General features: G+C 40.2%; 1 protein-coding gene across 8 annotated transcripts in view; it reads right to left on the bottom strand.

Annotated features, from left to right (window-relative positions):
• ndrg4 (NDRG family member 4) overlaps positions 1-22,421 on the bottom strand; it is a 95,064-nt gene that overhangs the window by 4,248 nt on the left and 68,395 nt on the right. For 6 of the 8 annotated variants that reach the window (XM_034122182.1, XM_034122183.1, XM_034122185.1 and 3 more), the window contains 4 exons: positions 5,566-5,613; positions 4,668-4,703; positions 4,407-4,458; positions 3,120-3,158 (listed from right to left, as the gene is read on the bottom strand). In XM_034122182.1, the coding sequence (XP_033978073.1) occupies positions 3,120-3,158; positions 4,407-4,458; positions 4,668-4,703; positions 5,566-5,613 (175 nt within the window). The remainder of the gene's footprint in view (positions 1-3,119; positions 3,159-4,406; positions 4,459-4,667; positions 4,704-5,565; positions 5,614-22,421) is intronic. The other 2 variants (XM_034122181.1, XM_034122187.1) reach the window with 1 other exon arrangement.

Raw genomic sequence — 22,421 nt, 5'->3', positions numbered from 1 at the left:
ATACAAAACATGTCTGTGAAGTTTTTTGCTTAAAATACCAAACAGTTCACCCATTGTAGCCATGCCTCATACTGCTCATACCCCTCTTTTGCAGCCCTTATAGAGAAACGCGGATTTTGGGTCCTTAGCTTTAAAAAAAAGAAAGAGGAGGCGGAGCTAATGCCTGATCAGAATTCTACCGGAGATAAGTTAAATTCTGCTGTGATAAAACGCCATCCTGTTCTAAACCACATCAAAGATTATTTCTGAAATAGTATGGAGCTCAAATGCTTTTTCTCTTGCAGGTTTATCACAAGGTGAGTTCCTTTTTTTATTTCCTGCTTTTTAAACACATGTGCTCTCCAGCAGGGGTTCCCAACCCCCGGGCCGCGGACCGGTACCGGGCCGCGGAGGTGTTACTGCCGGGCCACGAAATAGCTGTGAGTTTATCGTAATAATTTTCGCACCTATACCAGTCATATTATGTCATCCAGTAGCCTAGTTAAACTTTCACCGGAAAACTGTTGAAAATGGCTTTTATGATGTTCCGAGGGACTCGGCGGCTCAGCCTAAGGTCTCAGCCTCTCGTACGCACGAGAATGCGCGGTGCGCGGTGGCGGTGCGCCAAGTAGGAAGAGGAGCACACAGGAGACAACCGTTTCATTGCAGACTGTTGTGTTTATGTGGGGAAATGGTGGTGCATACATTATTTGAGATATATTTCAAACTCAGACTTTATTTTAAGGACATGTTGGCCACGGGTGTAGAGCTATTTGTTTAAGCACCGGATTGGCAAAACAGGAGAGTCTGTAAACCAGTCTGCCTTGATCTATGAATTCATGTCCGGGACTCTCACAGTATCTGCTGCTCACAGCTGTTTTATAGAAGTAAAACCTCCTTCACTTCATGAAATGGCTGCAGCATCAGGAGGCAGCGGGACGTGTAACTCCGCCTCTGAGAAGTGCAGCACCAGTGCGCAGAGAGCTGTGCCTTTTTACGCACCGCCTTCACTGTGTTTACCTTCTTCAGAACAGCTTAAGAGTGACTGCAGGCTGCTACGTGTTAACCACACACACCTCTACACACACACACCTCTACACATATCGAACTGCCCGATTATTCCCCCTATTAGTCGTTTTTTGAAGGAGATGTCCGGTCACCAAGGCGCATGATGTGTGTGTGCAGCGGAACGAACGACACTATCATAATATCTTCTGAAAACAAATGCCAGTGACACACACTGTTCAGGCTGTTACATACAATTAGTCTCTGTTGCTACCTGCTTGTGAGTAAATATTAAAATCAATTAAAATTGACAACCGGTCCGCGATTTTGTTTTTATGTATCTGCCGGTCCTTGGCACAATAAAGGTTGGGAACCCCTGCTCTACAGTACAGGTTAGCTCTTAGTGTTAGCGAGGCTTGCTAATGTAAACAAAGACGAGATTACGTCCAAAACACGTCAGGCATTGTTTCTGATAGCAATTTTCTGTGGGTCCGCTGCCGATTTGAGGTCAGATCCATACCCAAATCTCTAAAAATGGGGCTGCAACGGAGCTGATACATATTTGAAATTGTTCTGACGTCAGAAAAAGGGTGCTCCGCCTATATGGGCAACTCTCCACCTATCAGGGGGATGGGGGGTTGGGCCACGGCCGGCCATTGCCGCTTGGAAGCGCTAGAGACGCTGTAGTACATATGCCAGGCCTGTAAGTGGCGTTTTAGTCTGCCACAAAAGCAGCGAAGAAGACTTCTCACAGAATCAGCCCTTGCAAAAACAGGGCTGGAAAAGAGCAAATGCATGGCTAAAATGCATGATCTGTTTGGTATTTTGAAAAAAAAACTTCACAGACATGTTTTATATAGGTATGGCCCTACAATATATTATTCAAATATAGCATGATAGGTCCACTTTAAGTTATCTCCACCATTACCAGCTTCACAATTAAAATAGTTTTCCTTGAATTGATCATTAATTAGAATCCTGTGATATTATATGTATTTTTTCCATTCTTTATCTCAATGGTCTGTTAACACCGGACGTGAAGTAAAGATTCTCTCAGGGTTGATCGCACTACTTAACACGTCATCAATGATGCAGAAATAACTACATATATACCAATCACTAAAAACCATGAATCAATGCTTTGGCAAGTGTGAACGTGAATAGCAGAATATTTTGTTTTAAATGTCTGTTTTCTGAATGGAGATTGGATCAATCCGGCTAGGCTACCGTTGTAGCTGCTGCGTCCACACTCACAACGTCATACAGACAGAAATATAATTGAAATCATTTGCAGTGCTACAGACAGTCTGTGGTTTGTATACATATAACTTTCTCCAGTTTCTATTCAGATATAAGGAACTGTAAGCTCTGTGTGTCGTTGCCCGCAGCCAGCGGCTGATATTTTGTTTTCTGATTCAGTCAGTGCCAACAGGTGGAGATTCTCCATGAGACCGCGCCACACCAAATTCTCGCGTATGAAGCTAGCTTCAGTCACGCTGCGCCATTCGCGCCGCCAAGCATCAATTTACTTTTATCTCCGGCCTTTGCATTGACTTTACATTTAATTTTAGTCATTCGCTTTGCGTCCGGTCTGAACGCACCATTAGAAATACACTTAGAGTGTTTCATACTGTGTGCTGTTTTGAGTGCATTAGGGACAGCAGTTTAGCGAGTAATCTGCATAACCCTGAGGGCAAAATACATTTTTAAATAGTGTTCAGTCAGCAGTTTTATTACAGAACTAGATTTAGTGTTCAGATGTCTTTAAAACCTCAACTTGTCTTATTTGTTGCTAGTAACTTAAAGACATGATCATTAGTTACAAACTCAGACCAAAAGGCTGTGCTCGAAGCTGAAGGCCATGCAAAGAGCAGCATTGGAGATGCAGTAGCAAAGGAATGGGGGAGGGGGAGGTCAGGGGATTATATTTTTCCATTGTTGGAAAAAATATTTTTGATAAAACAATGATGGGGTTTAATGTACTTGAGATTAAAAAATATATATTAGTAATGCCAGCAGGATTTCATAACAGCCCAAAATATAGTCATAACCAACGGAAATCAAAATAAATGTTCAAGATGCCAAAGTCAATAAGAGGGCAGCAATAAGAGGTCAGACGTGAGGGGGGGGAGTACCTGGCCCTCCACTCAACCTCCGATCCTTCACATAAGCGACTGAGAGAACGGGGCAGGAAGACAGAGGGAAGATTAACACAGCTCATGACCCTCAAACACATCACATCACACACACTCACACACAAGCAGGCTTGGGAGGGTGACTTCAAAAATGGAATCCGTTAATATAACTAGTTACATCTGAAAAAATGTAATCAGTAACCTAATCAGAGTATCAAAATATATAGGGAATGTTACCTGATTACCTTTGTTACTTTTGGATTACCTCAATATTTAATGCAATAAAAACAAGAAAAAATAAATTACATAAAGTGTATGTAGAACATTTGTTAAAACCAAGATATTTCATGTAAAAAAAGTAGTAACAGTAAAAGTTTATAAATGTGTTTAAGCTTTGTACATTAAAGGTGGGGTAGGTAAGTTTGAGAAACCGGCTCGAGATACACTTTTTGTTATATTCCATGGAATGCTCTTAACATCCCGATAGCAATGAATATCTTAAGTGCTTTGACAAAAAATCCATAAAAAAATTAATCTGTGGAAGCCGTAGTACTGTAAAAAGTACGACCAATCATTTTAGCCGGCCCGGCTAAAATAACTGGATGGCCTACCTGCCTGTCAGCCTTTCATCTGTGCACAAACTTATCTCGTGCCCTCATTGGTCATGTGCGCGTACGTGTGTGTTGGAGGAGGGGCTCTGTAAGGAAGTGGCAGATTTTTTCCGGCTGTGTATTTTCAAATTCTTGCGCACTCGAGCTGGTTTCTCCAAAATTACCTACCCCACCTTTAAGACTGTGTTTTTGTTTATTAAATCAGGTATCCGCATTATCATTTTTTTTTATTTAAAATAAAGAAGAATTAAAGTAGCCTAAATATAAACCATGAATAAAATGTGTTCAGTACGACTACCTATTATATATTGATCTTTATTCCAAAATGTAAATTGTGTAATTTCTACTTTTATCTTTAATATTTTATGCATGCTTCTTAATTCATATTTTGCTGTCTTTGGCTCTCCACTTTTTCTTTAACAATGTACATTTCCCCTCTGTGGGACGAATACAGGTATCCGGATTCTTCTAAATGTTACAGTTATCTGATTACTTCTTTTTTTTGTATGTAATTGTAATCGAATACGTATCCGTTATACCTCCCAAGCCTGCACACATGACAACAATAATATTTTCTGCTGAAATGGCTTTTTATGAGAATTTCTTTCGAGGGCAAATATTGATATAAAATCACTCTGTCACTCGCTAACATCAGTGTCTCAATGTGGATACTCACTGTAGCCCATTCCCTGCAGGAAGTACTTGAAGGCTTCAGTCAGCTTCCCAGGCTGGAAAACAAAACATTTAATTTCACTGAATATGGAGATAAACATGTCAAATATGGATGATGCATTCATGCTCTTTCTCAATTTCATTTGATTTTATGGCAGCCTGTAAAATATGCATGGCTGTGTGTGTGTGTGTGTGCATGTGCGTGTGCGTGCGTGTGTGCGTGTGTGTGCGTGTGCGCGTGTGCGTGTGTGTGTGCGTGTGTTACCTGTGTGAGCTGGGGAAGTCCTCCAGAGTCAGCCATCTACAAGAGAGGAGAGAGCGCAGCATGAAGCTAACCGCTAATAGCTCCAAACTAGACAGAAAATGAACACATGTTTTCTCTGCTTGCCTCTTAACTAAACAACATTATCTCGTGTCAATACTTAAATCATTACATTTTTTGTAAATCTTTGAAGTTTTATCACAGTATGAATAACATCATTGTCATTGTTTTGTAGGCACACAGGCATTTTTTTTGACAAAACCAAGTGGAATTTTGATTTTTGCTAAGATTTTTGGTATTTACTGACATACAGTATTTTATGCCACTAAACACACTTTTAAAATCTCTTTAACCTGTGTATTCTTTCAGGCATGTTTTCTAGACGAGGAACGGGCTAGCTGCTAACTAATTTCAGAGTCCGTTTAATGAGTTAATTGAGTTTCTTGTCTCTTAAATAAGGGAAAGGCCACTGTATGAGCTTGTTGCAGAAGTACACGTGGTGCTTTCATTGGACGTCTTTTATTTGATCAGCTGTATGGTCAAAGTGCTGTGTGACAAAAGAGTTTCCTTCAATAAGACTAGTTAGCATAAAACTAAATAGAAGAATATACACCAAACCATACCATTAACATGTCAGCGTAAAATGTTACCATTTTCAAATTCAGCACTTATATAGCATCATATTGTGTCTTATTTTATTTATTTATTTTCTGTCTTAATTCCGGCATATAAGTCTGTAAAGCACTTTGATCTGCAACCTGTGTAATGGGTAAAGTTTGATTGATTGATATTTAATTTATTTTTGGGTGTAAAAAGGTGAAGTTGTGCTTGCACTATAAATCAGACGTGTGTCAGGATGGAGCCGCTGAAGGTGAGCTGAGACTGACTAACAGACTGTTACCTTCAGGAAGGTGGTGTTGGTCGGGTCCAGTTTGGAATTGCACTCCACCTGGAAGACAAAAAACAGCATGTTGAACAACATGAGCCAAAAAGCTGCAGCATCAAAACACTTCTTAGCTTAATGGAGCTCCACATGAGAGTGTGGATGTTTTTGTGGATGCATTTTTGCTACGTTCAGTGTGTGACCCAGATACTGCAGTGTGCTGCAGAGATGAGTCACTCCAGCCGTCGCAGTGTGAACACACATGCACACACCGAGACAGATGTGCACACATATGCACACACCAAGCGGCAAACTCTGGGGCAGAGCCGGGAAGCCTATAAGGAAGTGCCTCAAACTGCAGTTCATCTAGTAGGATCAGTCTGCAGAAGGGAGCAATTTCCATAGACCCCCATGTTAAAATGCCCAACTTCACAGCAGAAATAAACATGTTTACATCGTGGTTCGAAAACCCTTATTCTTTGTATAGTTAGATTCTACGGAGCCCCCTAGGGGACATGGAGATGGAAAAAAAAATTGGTCGAAAAAAAAAATCTATCTTTGCGAGATATTGCAAAACCTTTGAGCTAAACTTTTCATTTAGCTCAATGTATTTCCGGGTCAGTTCGGCAACACAGAAACAGGGACGCGGGAAGTCAGTCAGAGTTGGTGGGGGTGCGGGTGCGGGGTGCGGCATGCGGGTGCGGTGGGGGGGGGGGGGGGGGGGGGGGGAGGGGTGCTAGTGGAGCCGCGTTTGCGCTTCAGAGGAGGTTCCCTCCGCAAAATGAGGCCCCATCCGCGAGGGGTCTGCGTGAGCTGCGTGTAGGGAGGGGCGGCCCTGTATAATAACGTCATATTAAATGCAGTCATTTGGTCTTTAGCAACAGCTTGTGAGAGCAGTGCATTCATCGGTGTTCGTTGTAATGCTGCCAGTTTGTTGACGGCCTGTGTGTTGATGGGATTTCTCATGCTCCCTAAATGTTTCCCCTGCCTTTCGCCAGTTGTTAAACCCTGCTTTCACAAAACTCCCATCCCTGATCTTGTCTGCACTGACAAGCTTCTTTTCTATAGCAGAGCAACAGAAGAAGCACACCGCATTATCACTTTCTCTTATATAGTGAAGCTTTTTATAGACTGCTTACACTAAAATGCTAACTCAAAAATAGTAACTCAAAATAAAACTTTTGTATTGATTTGTTTAGTGAACTTTTTGGCGTCGCAGTTACAACTCTCCGCCAACAGATGGGGGTGCTGCAGCCCCCTCAGCACCCCCCCTTCCCGCGTCCCTGCACAGAAACCACAACAATGGAGCGGTTCATCGATTTTTACTTTGAGCTTGGCCTAAAATATAAAGATATAACATCAGTGCTTGGCAATAGGCACGGGTTTCACATAAGTGAAAGACACCTCAAGAGAACACTCAGAGGAAGGGGACATGCACGTCGCAAAGCATACTCTGAGCTGAGTTATTGACAGATTCGAATTTCAAGGATCAATAACTCATGAACATAACGTTGTAAAAATACAAACAACATGACTTTACAATCATAGTAAGGTAGACAACGAGCTACAGGGTCGTTTTTATCAGAACAGTTCGATACGCGCCGTCATCCGAGCTAATCATCAAGAATTGGTCACAATCTGCAGCTGGAGGAGACGAGTGCTTAGGGACCGTCTACAAACTGCAACGCCGAAAATATATAGTCATAGAAAAATGCAATAACTTCATTTTTTTTAAAGGTCCCATGTCATGCTTTTCCGGTTATTACCCGTCCCCTTGTGTGTTATGAAGGTTTTTATGCATGTAAATGGTCTGCAGAGTCAAAAACCCTCAAAATACACCCTGTAGCGAGTAAAACTCTAACACAGAAAATACCTCCCCAAAATGCCTCGTTGGAGATTTCTCATTTTCCATTGTTTACTTCCTGGGTATCGTGACGTAGGGATGGCCAGTAGCCACGCCCAGAGCTATGGCCGCACCCTCTGCCAGCCTTTCACGTAACAAAGCTTCCCAAAACCTTTCAGGATTCATGCCGGATATGTACAGCGTAGGGCACTGAAGAACGATGCTGTTCCTACTTTGTTTGGACCAGCGGGAGTTAGGGTACACAACCTGTAAGTATTCATTGTTGTTTGTGTATTTATGATGTTTAAAACAAACAAGGTATCTACCACGACTGTTTAAATGGGTAAACGTTTTTCTACGTTGAAATGCTCTCCGCAGACCCATGCTCACAGCGTTATAAACCTTTTTCTTACTCAATATCAAGCCACACTTATTGTTTTTACTTCGGCTGTGAGTGTTTGTGTGTGCTCAGGATGAGTTTTGCTTGTTCTAGCTTTATCGCCAAGCCTGTCTGCTCCTCCAGCAGTGTGTGCGAGCAATGCTAACTGGGCTAACTAAGTTGCTAGCGTTTCGATATATCAACTCCAATGTTAGCAGATGGCCTTACATGTATCTCATAGCTGGAGAATGTCTGCAATCACACACAAAATACTCATAGACAGTATACTCCGGGTGATTTATCATACGGTCAGTACATTATAGTTGGCGTTCCTGGCGTGTATGCTACCGAGCTACCGTTCATAGCGTGTATGCTACATAGCTAAACAACAAGGCTACCTAGAGCTAGACATGGTAGGGAAAACATTGTTTTCATGCCAGCTACAATGAATGACCGAACGTAGCAGACTACCCGTATAAGATTGCAATTGTAAACATGTTCTTGCTAGCCTAGACTAGCTGTTGTTCATAGTAGATTGGCATATTACACTGAACAACTAGCAAACGTAGTTTAGCATATTAGCTGGCTAGCTAACTGTGTTGATTAGATAGATTAGAGATACACACTCCAACCACAACTACTACTAACGAATCTAAAACAACTAAGTTTCTCTAATATTTTGTGATTTGCATTTGATTTCGTCCAGCCAGATCAGGAAACTCCTGGCGTATCTGGCGGACAACACACACACGGGATGACCCACTCTGATGCCTCGTCCTAAAAAGCCCCAGCAGCCGCTTACAAAGCTGCGATAGGCAATATGCCGAAAATGCCTATAAGGGGAGGAATGGATGATATACAGTGTATATATGTATATTTACACATGTTCATTTTGTACATTTCTAAAAATAAAGTTTGATGGAAATACTTAGTATCCTTTCTTCCCTGAGTTATTTGCTCCTATAACATATCAGTCATATATAGCAAACCATGATTTGATTTCTCATCAAACAGTAGTAGTTTATTACAGGTCAAAATAACTTACTCTTCTATAACAACAGTTGTAGGTACAGTTCGGTTAGTTAGCGTATAAAATATACGGCTGTACCGACGCCATTATAAGAATGATTTTCCGCTCATAGCGAGCCGAAAAAAGCACTGTAAGGCCCCGGCTCCACGAGGACGAAAACTGGTTGAATCCGCATATTTCTCATGCGTATAGCCCTCTAAGCTCCACGACGCCGTAAGGGAAACGTAGAAACAGACCCCGCAAACGACAACGGGTCCAAAGGTGGATAGATCTGGGAACAGAGCGCTCTGGGGGGTCCAACGGGGCCGTGGAGTCGCCTATACGGTCATTCGTTTTTATAGCCCCGCCTCTCCCCGCCTCTCCCCCGCAGGGTTGCTATCGTGTTCCAGTCGCTACTGACCATGCTACAGTTCTTTGTGCAACATCTACAGGAGCTCCTCCTTGAATTCAGATTATTTATCTTTATCTCGATATGGACATAAACGCGAGTGAAGTCTAATCTGACAGGACGGAGACACGCAGCTCCTGCCGCTGTGATGCAGCGGGAGCAAAACACACAGTTCAAGTCAGATCATCACCCTTAGCTATTTTAATTACCTCTCAAACTACCTAAACTAGTTATAAATATGTTCATTTTTACTGTCGGGTCACTCATTACAGGATCAGCTGCTGCATGAGACAGACACTGACGCTGTGAGAAGAGAGGAAAAAGAGACAGGCTCTGTGTATTTGATGATTATATATCATTATATCGTCGTTATTCATTTGTTTTAAAGCTCAATAAATAACAATGAAGACCTTTGACCGGCACTTTTATAATTTTGTCCGGAAGATTTAAACTTTAACACACGCTGACCGGCGAAAAACTCTGCCCGGTTCTGTCGGCCCCCACCGCGGAGAATACACAGAAGTGCAGCCATGACAACCATTCTTCTTCGCTGATTTTGTGGAGGAAGTTGCTGCTTTTGTGGAGGAAGTTACAGCGCCACGTACAGGTTCGGCATATGTACTGTAGCTTTTCCAGCGTTTGGATGTAAACGGAGCCGTCTCGTGGAGCTTGACACAATCCGGTGTATATTGCGTGGGGACGGAAGGTTTTTTGCGGTTGCATTTGCGTTTCTCCGATGCGTTTTGCCGTATTTGTCCTCGTGGAGCCGGGGCCTTAGACTCTGGTGGTTGACTAATCAGAACAGAGTGGCCGAGCTGACCAATCGGAGCACACTGGGCTCACAGGGAGGGGGGGGGCAAGAGCTGCAACGAGTCGTTTAGTGGAGAGAGTGAATACTGCTGAATACACATACTTTACAGAGATGCTGTATGAGAAACCAATGTGAGTTTGGAAAATTGCACAGTATAAATCTATTTTAGTATACCTCAACAATGGAATTATGATCAGTGGAAATGGCCATGACATGGGACCTTTAAGATGTAGTGCTACCAAAATCTCTTAACACATCAATGGTTATGTTGTTGTTACAGTATAACACTTATTTTGAATAAATATGCTTTAAAATATTTTTCACGCTTTTTTATTTCAAACTATTTTAAATTACTTTGACATTTTACAATGTAGTGCAACCAAACCTATTATTTTTTTCTACCAATTTTTTCTTTTCTTCTCCATGTCCCCTAGGGGGCTCCGTAAGATTCCCCCTTCATGACAACTGTAGGGGGGGGGGGGGAGGGGGGGGTGAATCTTTTCTCAACTCATCTGTTTAATTAATATTAAGCCTTAACGTTATGCATAAATTACAGCTCTGTCCAGTGACTGCTGCTGTTAGCTTCCTGTCTCTCTGCTAGCAGCTCCGTGATGCTACAGGGACTCTGCCTGCTCAGCTCATCCGGGGAACATAACTTGAACTTGGCCGTGTTTGTTTGTTCTTCATGCTTATATCGGACTATTGTGACTCGCTCTGAGGTTAAAACAGATGGTGCATGAATGCGGTTTTGCGGGAAGTGAAATTCGAGTACTTTATTTATGTGTTTATGATTTTAATCAGCTACGTAATGAATGTTAAGGCTTGGGTTAATGCTAATCGTAGCCTCCAAGTTAAAACTTAATAGAGAAGTGTTAAGTATTAAGTGGGATAATACTGTAGAACAAACAGCTTCTGTTTGAGGTTGGTAAAATAAGGTAATCTTTGTAACTTAGAGAGATATTTTATTAGGTAGGTCACTGTATGCATCGCTAAGGTTAATTTAAATGTGCTATGCTCGAGTATGTAGACAAGCTAACGTCAAAGTAGTGTTGAAGAGCAGCGTAGTGTATGTGAAATTAACCTCACTATAAGATGTGTGTATATTACAATTATTAATGTCATATTTCAAGATGATTTCTTAGATATTACAATATGGTTGGTTGAGCTGGAGTTCATTATTGAGCTTACACGTTAACGTCACAGTCATATCTGAAGAACGAACCCAAACCGTGTTCTTTTTATTAATTGTATTACCAAATTGGTATCAAATAAATAGTAAGCATTGGTCTCTGAAAAAAAGAGCCAGCTCCTCACAGATTGTTTTTTTTTACATTTTACATTTCACCAGCAGATAACAAATTACAAATCAATGCAGACTTGCACATTTATAACACTGTGAAAAAGTGTAATATAAGTAAGAGCGAACACAGCCGCCTCAGTAGGTCACATCAGCCTATATAAAATATTAACATAACCTCCATCTGTCAAATCCAATAAAGCACTCTCTGTTCATCCCTAACTCCTTCACCCAGATTCTGATCGCTCCATTTTTCTCTCTTTCCAAGACGTTTTATAACATCATCCATCCCTCCTCCCTCCCCCCTCCCCTCATACACCTCCATCCCATTCCTCTGGACTGACCTGATTTGAATTTGAACATGAGGCAGACTAACTGGTGCAGAAGCAGACATGTACTGTATGTAGGCCAATCCAGACTAGAATCTCCAGAGACAGGGCCAGGCAGACTGGGCCCTGGAGAACCCCCACACACACACACACACACACACACACACACACACACACACACACACACACACACACACACACACACACACACACACACACACACACACACACACACACACACACACACACACACACACACACACACACACACACTGATCTCTGCTGGCTGACCTGTCTGTGTTTGACTGTTTCATTTACTGTATCAAATGCCAAGTGTAACACTGTAAACATGGCAAGAACAGAAAGGGGGGGGGGGGGTACTGCTTAATCTTTAGACCATGAATGTATAAAGGTATCTGTATACAGCTTTGTACATGGGGCCCTGTTCATTTTGAACGTTGCTCAGTGACCCTGAAGCGAAATTGACCTGACTCGAGAACAAAATACTCTGACCATCAGTAGATCTGAACCCATAGAGCCAGTGCCAATTCTAGAGTATGTGGGGGCCCTAGGCAAACATTCACTGGGGGCCCCTCAAACCAGCTTTTCATCACCACGCACAGCCGACAGCACCCCTTCTGGTCCGGGGCCCCAAGCAGTTGCAGTTGATAATGATCTTTTAATTTAAAGGGGACCTATCATGCAAAATGCACTTTTGTACGTCTTTTATACATGAATATGTGTCCCCGGTGTTCCAGGGAACTCACCAAGTGTCAGAAAACACAACCCTCTCTATTTTCCTCCATACCCAAATCTCTAAAAAAGGGGCTGCAACGGATCTGATACAGACTGATCCAGATTTGAACACTTCTATGACGTCACAGAAGTGGCGCTATGGCTATTGGGCCAACTCCACCAATCAGGAGGAGACAGCCACGGCCATTGCCGTTCGAAAGCGCTGGAGACGCTGTAGTACATATGCCAGGCCTGTAGATGGTGCTGTTCTCACAGAATCAGCCCAGTGCTACAAAAGTGCAAATTGAGCAAAATGAGGCATGGCTAAAATGCATGATCTGTTTGGTATTTTGAACAAAAAAAAGTATAAATATGCCTTATATAGGTATGGTCCTACACTATATTATTAAAATATAGCATGATAGGTCCACTTTAAGATGGTAGAATTCAGTGATGCACGGGAGAGGTTGTGGTGAACTGATGAACAGCTATAAATATTTGAAAAGTTATAATTTGGTTTGGATTTACTTTCCAAACTAAACAGCCGTCACTTCAAAACAAGAACACTGACTATTTTGGGTGAACAAACGGAGAAACAGGGAGACATATAGCGCGTTGACACCGGAGTACTTTTCCCACAATAGTTCATCAGAACTACGATATATTTGTGTTCACACCAAAAAGCCACAGGAACTAAATTAGTTCATCAGAACCGTTTTTACCCCGTTTTCAAAAAAGTTCATACGTCTGATTGGCTGTGCGGAATGCAAACCACGGCCCGTGAATCTCTAGAATTTTTTTTGAAGGCCGCCATTGTATTTGCTCGCATTAAGCTCAGCACAGCGCACCAACGAGTAGATTACTTTTGTGAAAGCAGTTATTATGGCAACACTAAATAAATCATTGGAGCGGTGGAGTGATGAGGATGTGTCGGCGCTTCTGGCGATTTACTCGGAGGACGCGAAGCGCCGCATTCAGAAGCTTCTACTGAATGCAGTTTCAGTGGCTCAGCAAAGTTAGCAGACCTGGCAAAGTCATGTCGGGACGACGACAAAGGTAAAATAAAATACATGCACTGCACTGTTTTAATCTGCACAATACTGGTCTTAGATGTACTTGTATTTGCTCAGTAGATCGAGCTAGCCATGCTAGAACTGGCTATCATAGGTCCAAGCTGGCTAACAACATCTAGCTAGCTAGCTATTCTTAGCCGTGCCCGCTATGAACACGTTTTGACTTGTGAATAAGTGTGCAATGTTCTGTAATTTGCTTCACTAACTCATGGCACTAATCGTGTGTTTCAGGCGAGGTGTTTCTCTCTGGATTGGAAACTAGTTCGCTTTTCCCTCCGGGATAAAACGATAATATAACGTTAGCAATTAGCATGCTAGCTGGACATAATGCTATCTCTAACAATACATTGTAGTTGCTATAATTTCATGTGTCATTTGCAACATTCATTCTACATGTTAATGGTAAAAGCTTAAACAGTTGATTACCTGCATGCCACAAAGACTGATGTTCTAATATTTTGCACATTTAAGTAAAAATGTAATTGAAATTCAATTTATTATTCCTTTTTTTTATTGATTGTTATAATTGTACTCAGCCATGTTATGTTAGATGTCAATCCACTTACACTGTAACTACTCTGGCCTTGAAAGAAGGTTACGCATCTAACTGATGTCCACTAATCCCTATAAAACAAAGTTCAAGCATACATTAAGCACAAAACAATAAATAAGGGCACTTATTATATTTATTTATTTTTTATTTGATATTATTTGATCCTATCTTATCTTCTACTTTACAGCTGCATTTTGTACACTGTCCCTGCCTGCACCATGTCCAATGTTGTCTCTGTTGACAACCAACTAGGTGATTAAACTGATCTTGTATCTTGCTTATTTCTCCTTAGGAAAGCGGGCACGGGATGGCAGCTTCCTTGACACCATCATGGCGATGGAGGACTGCAGTGTCATGGTCAGCAAGGACAATGAGGACCTGCGTGCCAAGGAGATGCACGACGAACGGCTACTGCATTCGCACAAGGCCCAGGAATCGGACGACCAGCTGCTCATGCTGATGCCGCGCCATGCTGACTCGGCGGCGCGCCAGATGGAGGAACAAAAAAAAAAGAAAAACTTGTCGTCGTTGATAAACTGTACAATGACTTGTTGGGAGGCGTGTGGTGCAGTGGTCTGGTGCGTTGGTGTTCGGATCAGGGGAGCACAGGTTCAAACCCCACTGCAGTCAGCATGTCGTTGTGTCCCTGGGCAAGACACATCACCCCAAATTGCCTACACCTGGGACAGTTAATTTTGTATTATTGCGATTATATATATGCCACTGTTATTAATACTGACACTTCACTTTGCACTAAGGTGTGTCTGCTGCTGAGCCTACCTATTGTTATTATATATATATATATGTTTTGATACTACTGACACTTTATTTTATATTGAAAATGTTAACTTCTATTTACATGCATACAACACACCTGGGACAGCGTGATGCTGTTATTGATATTGTCTTGAGTGTGCAATAAAAGAGAACCTACATGGCGATTAAACAGAGCCTGTATCTTACATTTTTCATTACATTTCATGTAACTAAGCTTGCTTATTTCTCCTCTGACACTTTATCTTTACAGTGACCTGTGTAGCATCCTATACATCACATGTAAGTGATTATTCTGATACCATCATGTTTCATCGGTTATAAACTGGCGAAGCTTTATTTATTGTGGCTTTCAAAAAGATAATTTCATTGTATTTCAAAATGGCGTCCATCTATTTATAGAAAGAGAAATGGTTAAGTTTGTTATTACCAGTGTTGTGAGTTCAATATTTTTTATTAATTATAGTAAGGGAACATCTTAGGAGTTAGTGTAGTGAGTTTCAGAGCAGTGTAATAATTATTTGACCTAAAACTAAATGTTTTTATGAACATGACATGGGGATTTGCTAACTTTTGATTTCCCCCATTTTACACAACACAAATGGAGGCTACTATGGGCCACAACTAACACGTAGGTTTCTGTAGGGTTCATGGCAGACGGATGCAGTTGCTCTCAGGAGGATATATAATAAAGGTGTGTTAACTGCTGAGCCTATATAGTGTGCATACGACACACCTGGCACAGTTTATTCATTTCACACAGGTTACGCAATCCATCGCGCGTGCATGTCGTCGTCCAATCCTTTTGTCAATCCTTCTTAACCGCCGTCGCCTCCGAATCAGCATTGCTATTGCATTTGACTGGTCGACGATCTGTATTTGTGTTTGCTTAAATAACTCAGACGAAGCTCATGTCTGAGGTCGGAAGGTAAACAGACGCCTCATATACAGCAGGTGGGCGTGGCAGTATACGCGGGAGGTTTTTCTTCTTCTTCTTCTCTCGGTTTTTTGGCGGATTGCAACTTTAAGGTGCATACCGCCACCTACTGTACTCGCCGTGAAGTTGTTTGCGGCCTGCCAGTAAACCCAAAGCAGAAGAAGAAGAAGTGACGTCAGCGGCTTCATTTGCCTAATCCACCCCCAGGAACTCATTTTGGTGTGAACGCGATCTGCTTTAGTTCATCAGAACTAAAAGAGCTCTCATGAACTGAGTTCTCATGAACTATTGTGGGAAAAGTACTTGGTGTGAACGCGCCTATAGGTGTCTGAGAGCGCTCTCAGAGCTGAACTTAAATCCTCAATGAGAGACATATCATTAAATGTCCTTACGCTGTATCAGTGTGTTTGTTTAACTTTTTGGTTGTGATGTGTTTTACTCAAAAAGGTTAAAAAACAGTGCCATTGATCATTCACACTTGTTTTTACCTTAAGCCCCGCCTCCAATCACCACATATCTGCCGGCCCTGGCTCAGTCAAATTAACTTAGAGAATAACTCTGAATTCAGCTTTTAGCGCATTTACAACTTTAACCTGTTAAGCACCAAGCCTGTTTTTCATGTTTCAGGCTTAAAAATGACATGCCCAAAACAAATGACTACAAGTTAACTTCTAAAAGGATTATATGAATAATTTTTCTTTTATCAAAGCAAGGTTACATCTGTGAGTTGGATGTAGAACTGTCAGAATCAATATAGATGTTTTTTATTTTAAAGAAAATTCAGATTTTACATAGTAAAAAACTGTAAATTATAGTGTCCGTCCAAACATTATTTTTTACAGATAGTGAAAACTACCCTTGGATGATGGGTTAGTAGTCTAAAAGCTTTAGGAATCCAAAGTACAACATATAATAAGTACCCTGTATCAAGATTGATGCAAAACAAGTGACATTTGACCTTTTTAGAGAGGTTTAGCCAAAACCACCCCAACTCTGAGGTGATTTGGGTGAAAATGTTTTTTTTTTCCATATCTCTGGCCCCCCTTGGTCGATTTGGATGGTTGACACCTCTTTCTGACCGTTAGAGCCAATAGAATCGAAGGGGGAGGCCCCCACACACACACGTTGTGAAGAGAAAAGGTGGGGGCTGCGCGCATGTAAATGTACAGCAGAGTGGACCTATCTCTAGCTCTGGCATTTGGAAACGAAAAAGCAGTTTTATTGCTTATGGATTATCAGAAATAATTTCAAAGAGGACACAGACACATTGGATTAACCTATGGATTAACTGCAGCATCGTTTTTTTATCGTTTTAATGCCATTGAAGACCAGTTTTGACCAAGGTAAGCCATGTTAGCGTTTCTAGCTACCTAGCTCCACATGTTATGATGTACGCTTTCGTTTATAGCGTCGCAAATGTTTATCACTGAGTGTTGAGGTGGGCACCAAACGATTCTGTGTCTCCAGGAGACCCAAAACGAGTGGTTGGCTGTGCATCTAGGATAAGTAATAAGGGAGTTATTGTGAGTTTAAGTGCCGTTTTAGGTTAATTTTTTTCGCTCGTGGCTAATTCAGAGGCTGAGTGTTAGCATTGTGGGTTTTTTTTGGAAAAAAAAATTAAAAAGATCAGTTAGCTGAGTTTCTTCCCGTTACATGGATATAAAACATTCATACAGATGAAGCGTCTTATTTTGGACAGTTTAAAGTGCGAGGGTCGTGATCGGTTCATGCACGTTCCGTGATGGCCGGCCGGCCCCCAGTCAGACTTGATACCGCCCCCATGATAAATACATTTAATTATTGTGAAGCCAGCTGCAATGGATCATTGATCCACCAGGGGGTGCAGTGGGGTTCCACACTGGAGTCATGTGAAATCAACTTCTAAATAATAGATGTTGTTTAGTCGGAAAAAACGAACGAGCCGGCTCTCCCGATTTTTAATCCTAATTTAATCATCATCATTGATGTTTATGTTCACCGAATTGACATGAAATCACTGACAAATATGAATATTCTGTATTCAACTTCATTGAAACGATCAGGATGGGTGTTATTTTTCCCCACAATGACCAAGTCGCTGCAAATGATCCCATGTATTACATGTACATGGCCACATTCTCAACAAAGTTACGTAACGAAACATTCTGTATTCCTTGCTTACTTTTTATTTAATGCTTTATAACAGCTGGAATAGTTCGTTTAGAACAGGCACCTCACTCGCAATCTGCTCCTCCGCAACGCCTACCACCTACCTCCGGCTGAAATTATGAATGTACAGTAAGGCATAGTAATCATAGATAACACGGCAGGGTCCGTTACAGTTTGTTTTCATCTGATTTCAAATATTTCAAATGTCTGAAGTTAATAAATACATTCTCAGTGTTCAAGTCAATAATAGTCATATAAGAAAAGTACTGATCTAATAACAGAGATTTTATAAGGACTTTTCAATGTTCGACATCGCTCATGTGAAATACAGTAAACTGGATGTTGTGGTGCCGAGAGGCGGGGTATCAAAAGTACAAGCTAAACTTTTATTTAGCATCTGAACGATCTGAACACACTTGTAAACAACGTGATGCCCGGGAAGCGAAGACCCGGCGGAAACAGCTGGTCTGGTTCACTAAAATGTCCGTGTACAGTATATCTGGTACTAATGTATAGCGGATCTTTGTTAAGATCCATATGTCACGGATAGATATTATATATAGAGATGGGATGGCAGAAGGTGCTATATATATATATATAATTCCAAAGCTGGTAAAGACCTTTCAAATTTAGCAATAATAGTCATATAAGAAAAGTACTGATTTGTTCTTGAATATTATAATAAAATAAACACCGGCTGTTGTTATGCCTGCTGTAACGTTTACTTTCTCCGTTCTCCGCTTAAGTAATTATTACTTCCTGGTTAGCTTTCCGCTCGAAATTTAAATCTGAAAATGGCAAAATAACGGAGAAAAAAACGTTCACAGAGAAGACGACAACAATTGTCACTTGCACTTGTCATTTAGCATCTGAACACACTTGTAAACAACGTGATGCCCGGGAAGCGAAGACCCGGCGGAAACAGCTGGTCTGGTTCACTAAAATGTCCGTGTACAGTATATCTGGTACTAATGTATAGCGGATCTTTGTTAAGATCCATATGTCAGTAGAGATGGGATGGCAGAAGGTGCTATATATATATATATATATATATAATTCCAAAGCTGGTAAAGACCTTTCAAATTTAGCAATAATAGTCATATAAGAAAAGTACTGATTTGTTCTTGAATCAACTTTTTTATGGAAAATGTTTTATGTAATTTTATTTCATTTTAAATAAAATGAAAGACATTCACAGTTAATCTAATTAGATATACATTATTAATGCCATACATTTTTAAATGTAATTAGATATACATTATTAATGCCATACATTTTTGCATAAATATTTATTCAGTATGATAGCTGTCTAACAGAAGTTAAATCCATTTCTCACTTATTCTGACAATGTACTTAACCCCAAATAAAAGAACCCAATAAAAATAGTTGTTAAATAATAGTGAAGTCACGTTGTAATAACAATAATTCATCTCTCTCGGTTTTTTTTTGTTTTCTTTGTGTGCTTTGCCAAAAGCCACTGTGTCAAGTGTCCTAGTTGGGTTACCGTAACGAACAGCAGCCGGCTCTCGATTTTTAATCCTAATTTAATCGTTTATGTTCGCCGAATTGACATGAAATCACTGACAAATATGAATATACTGTATTCAACTTCATTAAAATGTTATTAACGTGCCTAAACTCAGTAATTCACTAAAAATTACTGATCCCTCCGCGATGCGGAGGGATCCCTGGGTCCCTTGATCCCTGGGTGTTATTTTCCCCCATAATGACCAAGTCGCTGCAAATTATCCCGCTTATTACATGGCCACATTCTCAACAAAGTAACGACATGACTCCCAATATTAATTAAAATGCTTTTATGGATTTAGAAAATATTTTTATTGATTTAAAACATAGTTCTATGTATTGATTTAAATTTACATGCATCCGCTAAGAAAAATAGTCCGTTGTTACCGTTTTTTAAACAGTCAGAATGAAACGGCAGCTCTCAGCTGTGTGTTCACACTCCTAACTCTGATCTTTCTTTTCCAACAGTTAAGTTAACTGTAGGTTACTCTGAGTGACAAGCTTACAGTTAGTGAAGTAACACTTTTTTTTTGTGAGTCACGACCTCGCTGTTTCATTCTAACATAACGCTCCAAATATGACTGTTTCCACTCGGACTTCAATACAGCAACACCATTGTTTGGTTTCCATGGTAGCGTGTCTCTTTAGTAGCGTGCACTCCTTTCCTGTAAATTACAGGTCCAGCCAGGCAAAACAGTAATATGAAATATGAACGTTAGTTTTTAACTGAAATGATCAAATAAAGTCAAAATGTCACAGTGTTTACAAACATTGACCATACCGTTCACCAGTCCCCACCCCACTCTTTGTTTAAAACGAATTGGCCATCGGAATGTGTGTGTCCCAACCCCCCCTGTGATATCTCTTCACAGGGGGGAGAGAGTTAGACGCTCGTGAATTGTCAACGGGGGGGGGGCCTCTCTGCACGGAGGAGCCGCGGAGAAGTGAATCACAGTGATCTGCTATTTTAAAGTAAATTCAACACATATCGACCCTAAATATAGCATATATTAAGAACGAGAAAGTGTTAACATCGTTTTTTGTAAACATATGACCAATGTGCGAGGGTGATGACATCAGAGCATCGTCCTATGGGCTTAGCCCCGGACAGGTACAACAGGTATTCACTCAGAGGGGGGTAGTTACCCATTTACATGTCAAAAAGCAACATACAGTAGGCGGGTGGGGGATGGTGAACGTTTACATTTCTCTACAGCAGTGGTTCCCAAACTTTTTGTGCCCAAGGCACACCAAAGGACAAGTAAAAATCTCAAGGCACACCTATTGTGCGAAATAGCCCTTATAACACGTGTTATCACTCATATCATGTAAAATATCTGTAAATGTGCATAATTATTTACTAATGCCAAATAAAATGTATAGATAGAACAATCAGTGGTTCAAGTTAGTATATTCCTCAGTGTAACATATCCACTAGTTGCAAAGCTTAAACATTTTTATATATTTTTTTATTTTAAGGGAAAGGATGTTTTCACTACTCAGTTTGTCAACTATGTTACGGACAAACTTGATGTCATTACAATCATTTGATTAAGTCCTGCACTTCAAGTAAAATCAAATTTGAAAGGCTCTTGAGTCTATTCTACCATATATCCAAAGATTTTTTAAAGTTTAAAAAATAATTGTATTAAAGTTTTGTTTTTTCATGTGATATGTTCAGCACTGTCATTAAGTTTAGGGATATTTTGTATTATAAAACTACCATACAGGTCATTTTGATAGTTTTAAGAGATGTCATGTAAAACTCCAACCTGTGTAGATATACATTATACTATAAAGGATATCAGAAGCACTATTTTAGATATTTTAAATTTGAAAAAATGAGGTGCAACATAGTTGACAATGAAAGTCAAACATTTGACGCAAATAACATAGTTGACTGGACACATTATTAACCATCAGCACTATGTTAATTTCAAGGCAGAAGTGCAAAATTCCATTGATAATGATGTGTAATGACGTCTACATGTCGTACAAATTGTCAACTAGGTTACCTGTCAACTAAGTTACTACAGTTATTACAGTACTGGGTAACTCAGTTGACAGGTAACCTAGTTGACAATTTCCCTATTTTGACCCATCATTTCAATGGTAGGCCTTGCCTGGATGACCACATGTCATTTTCTTGAACAGGTTAACATCACATTTGCACATATAATTGAATTAAAATCATTAAACAATTGTAAACCATAACAATGTACGTAACATTGTTGATTGTCAATGAGTATATTAATTGACCATGTGCTATTATACATAAAATATTGTAAAAATGTAGAGGACAATCACCACAGTGTGTTCAAAATGTCTGCCAAAGAGGAACATGGCATCATGTGATGCTGGTGACATGGTATTGGGACAAACAATTTTTGAGTTAAAGGGGGAAGTTCTGTTAGTAACATAGTTGACAGAACTTTTGCGGACATTCATATATTAAGATATTTAAATTATTTAAAGGGGGAAATCAATTAAAAATATGTTATTATTCTTTAGTATTTAGACTTTTGAAATAAATGAATCATTTTTTAAATTTACTTTAATGGTTTTTTATTCATTATTTTGAATCCAAGACACCCTCAACTGAAAAACGGACATAGCAAAAACTGACAATTTAAGAACATCATGACACATTTCAAGCTAAATAAAGCATAGGATGCACATAATGTTTGTGTGATATTATAACATGCTTTCCAATAATAGGCAAAATATGATATTTTTGAAGAAAATAGTTAGAATAATTATAATTATCATCAATGGACATCAATGGACATGGAATGTACCCTAAATTGTAGAATCACTCAGCAGTTACATACACCAAACCTTCCAGTTATATTCCTATCAATATTATGAAGGCTTTTACAGAAGGGTTTGGTCATATATAATTCATAGCCTGAATTATATAACATTTTATACCTAAAAACATGGTGAAAATTGATATTTTAGGGCTGTTGACAGTATTTTCTGATTTATGGAGTGATACAAAGAGATATCCAAAATCCCTTCTGTAAAAGCCTTAGATACTAATATGACTA

This window comes from Trematomus bernacchii, unplaced genomic scaffold (assembly GCF_902827165.1).
Source record: "Trematomus bernacchii unplaced genomic scaffold, fTreBer1.1, whole genome shotgun sequence".
NCBI lineage: Eukaryota > Metazoa > Chordata > Actinopteri > Perciformes > Nototheniidae > Trematomus > Trematomus bernacchii.
The sequence above is the reverse complement of the archived record's forward strand: the minus strand, read 5'-3'. Positions and strand labels throughout refer to the sequence as shown.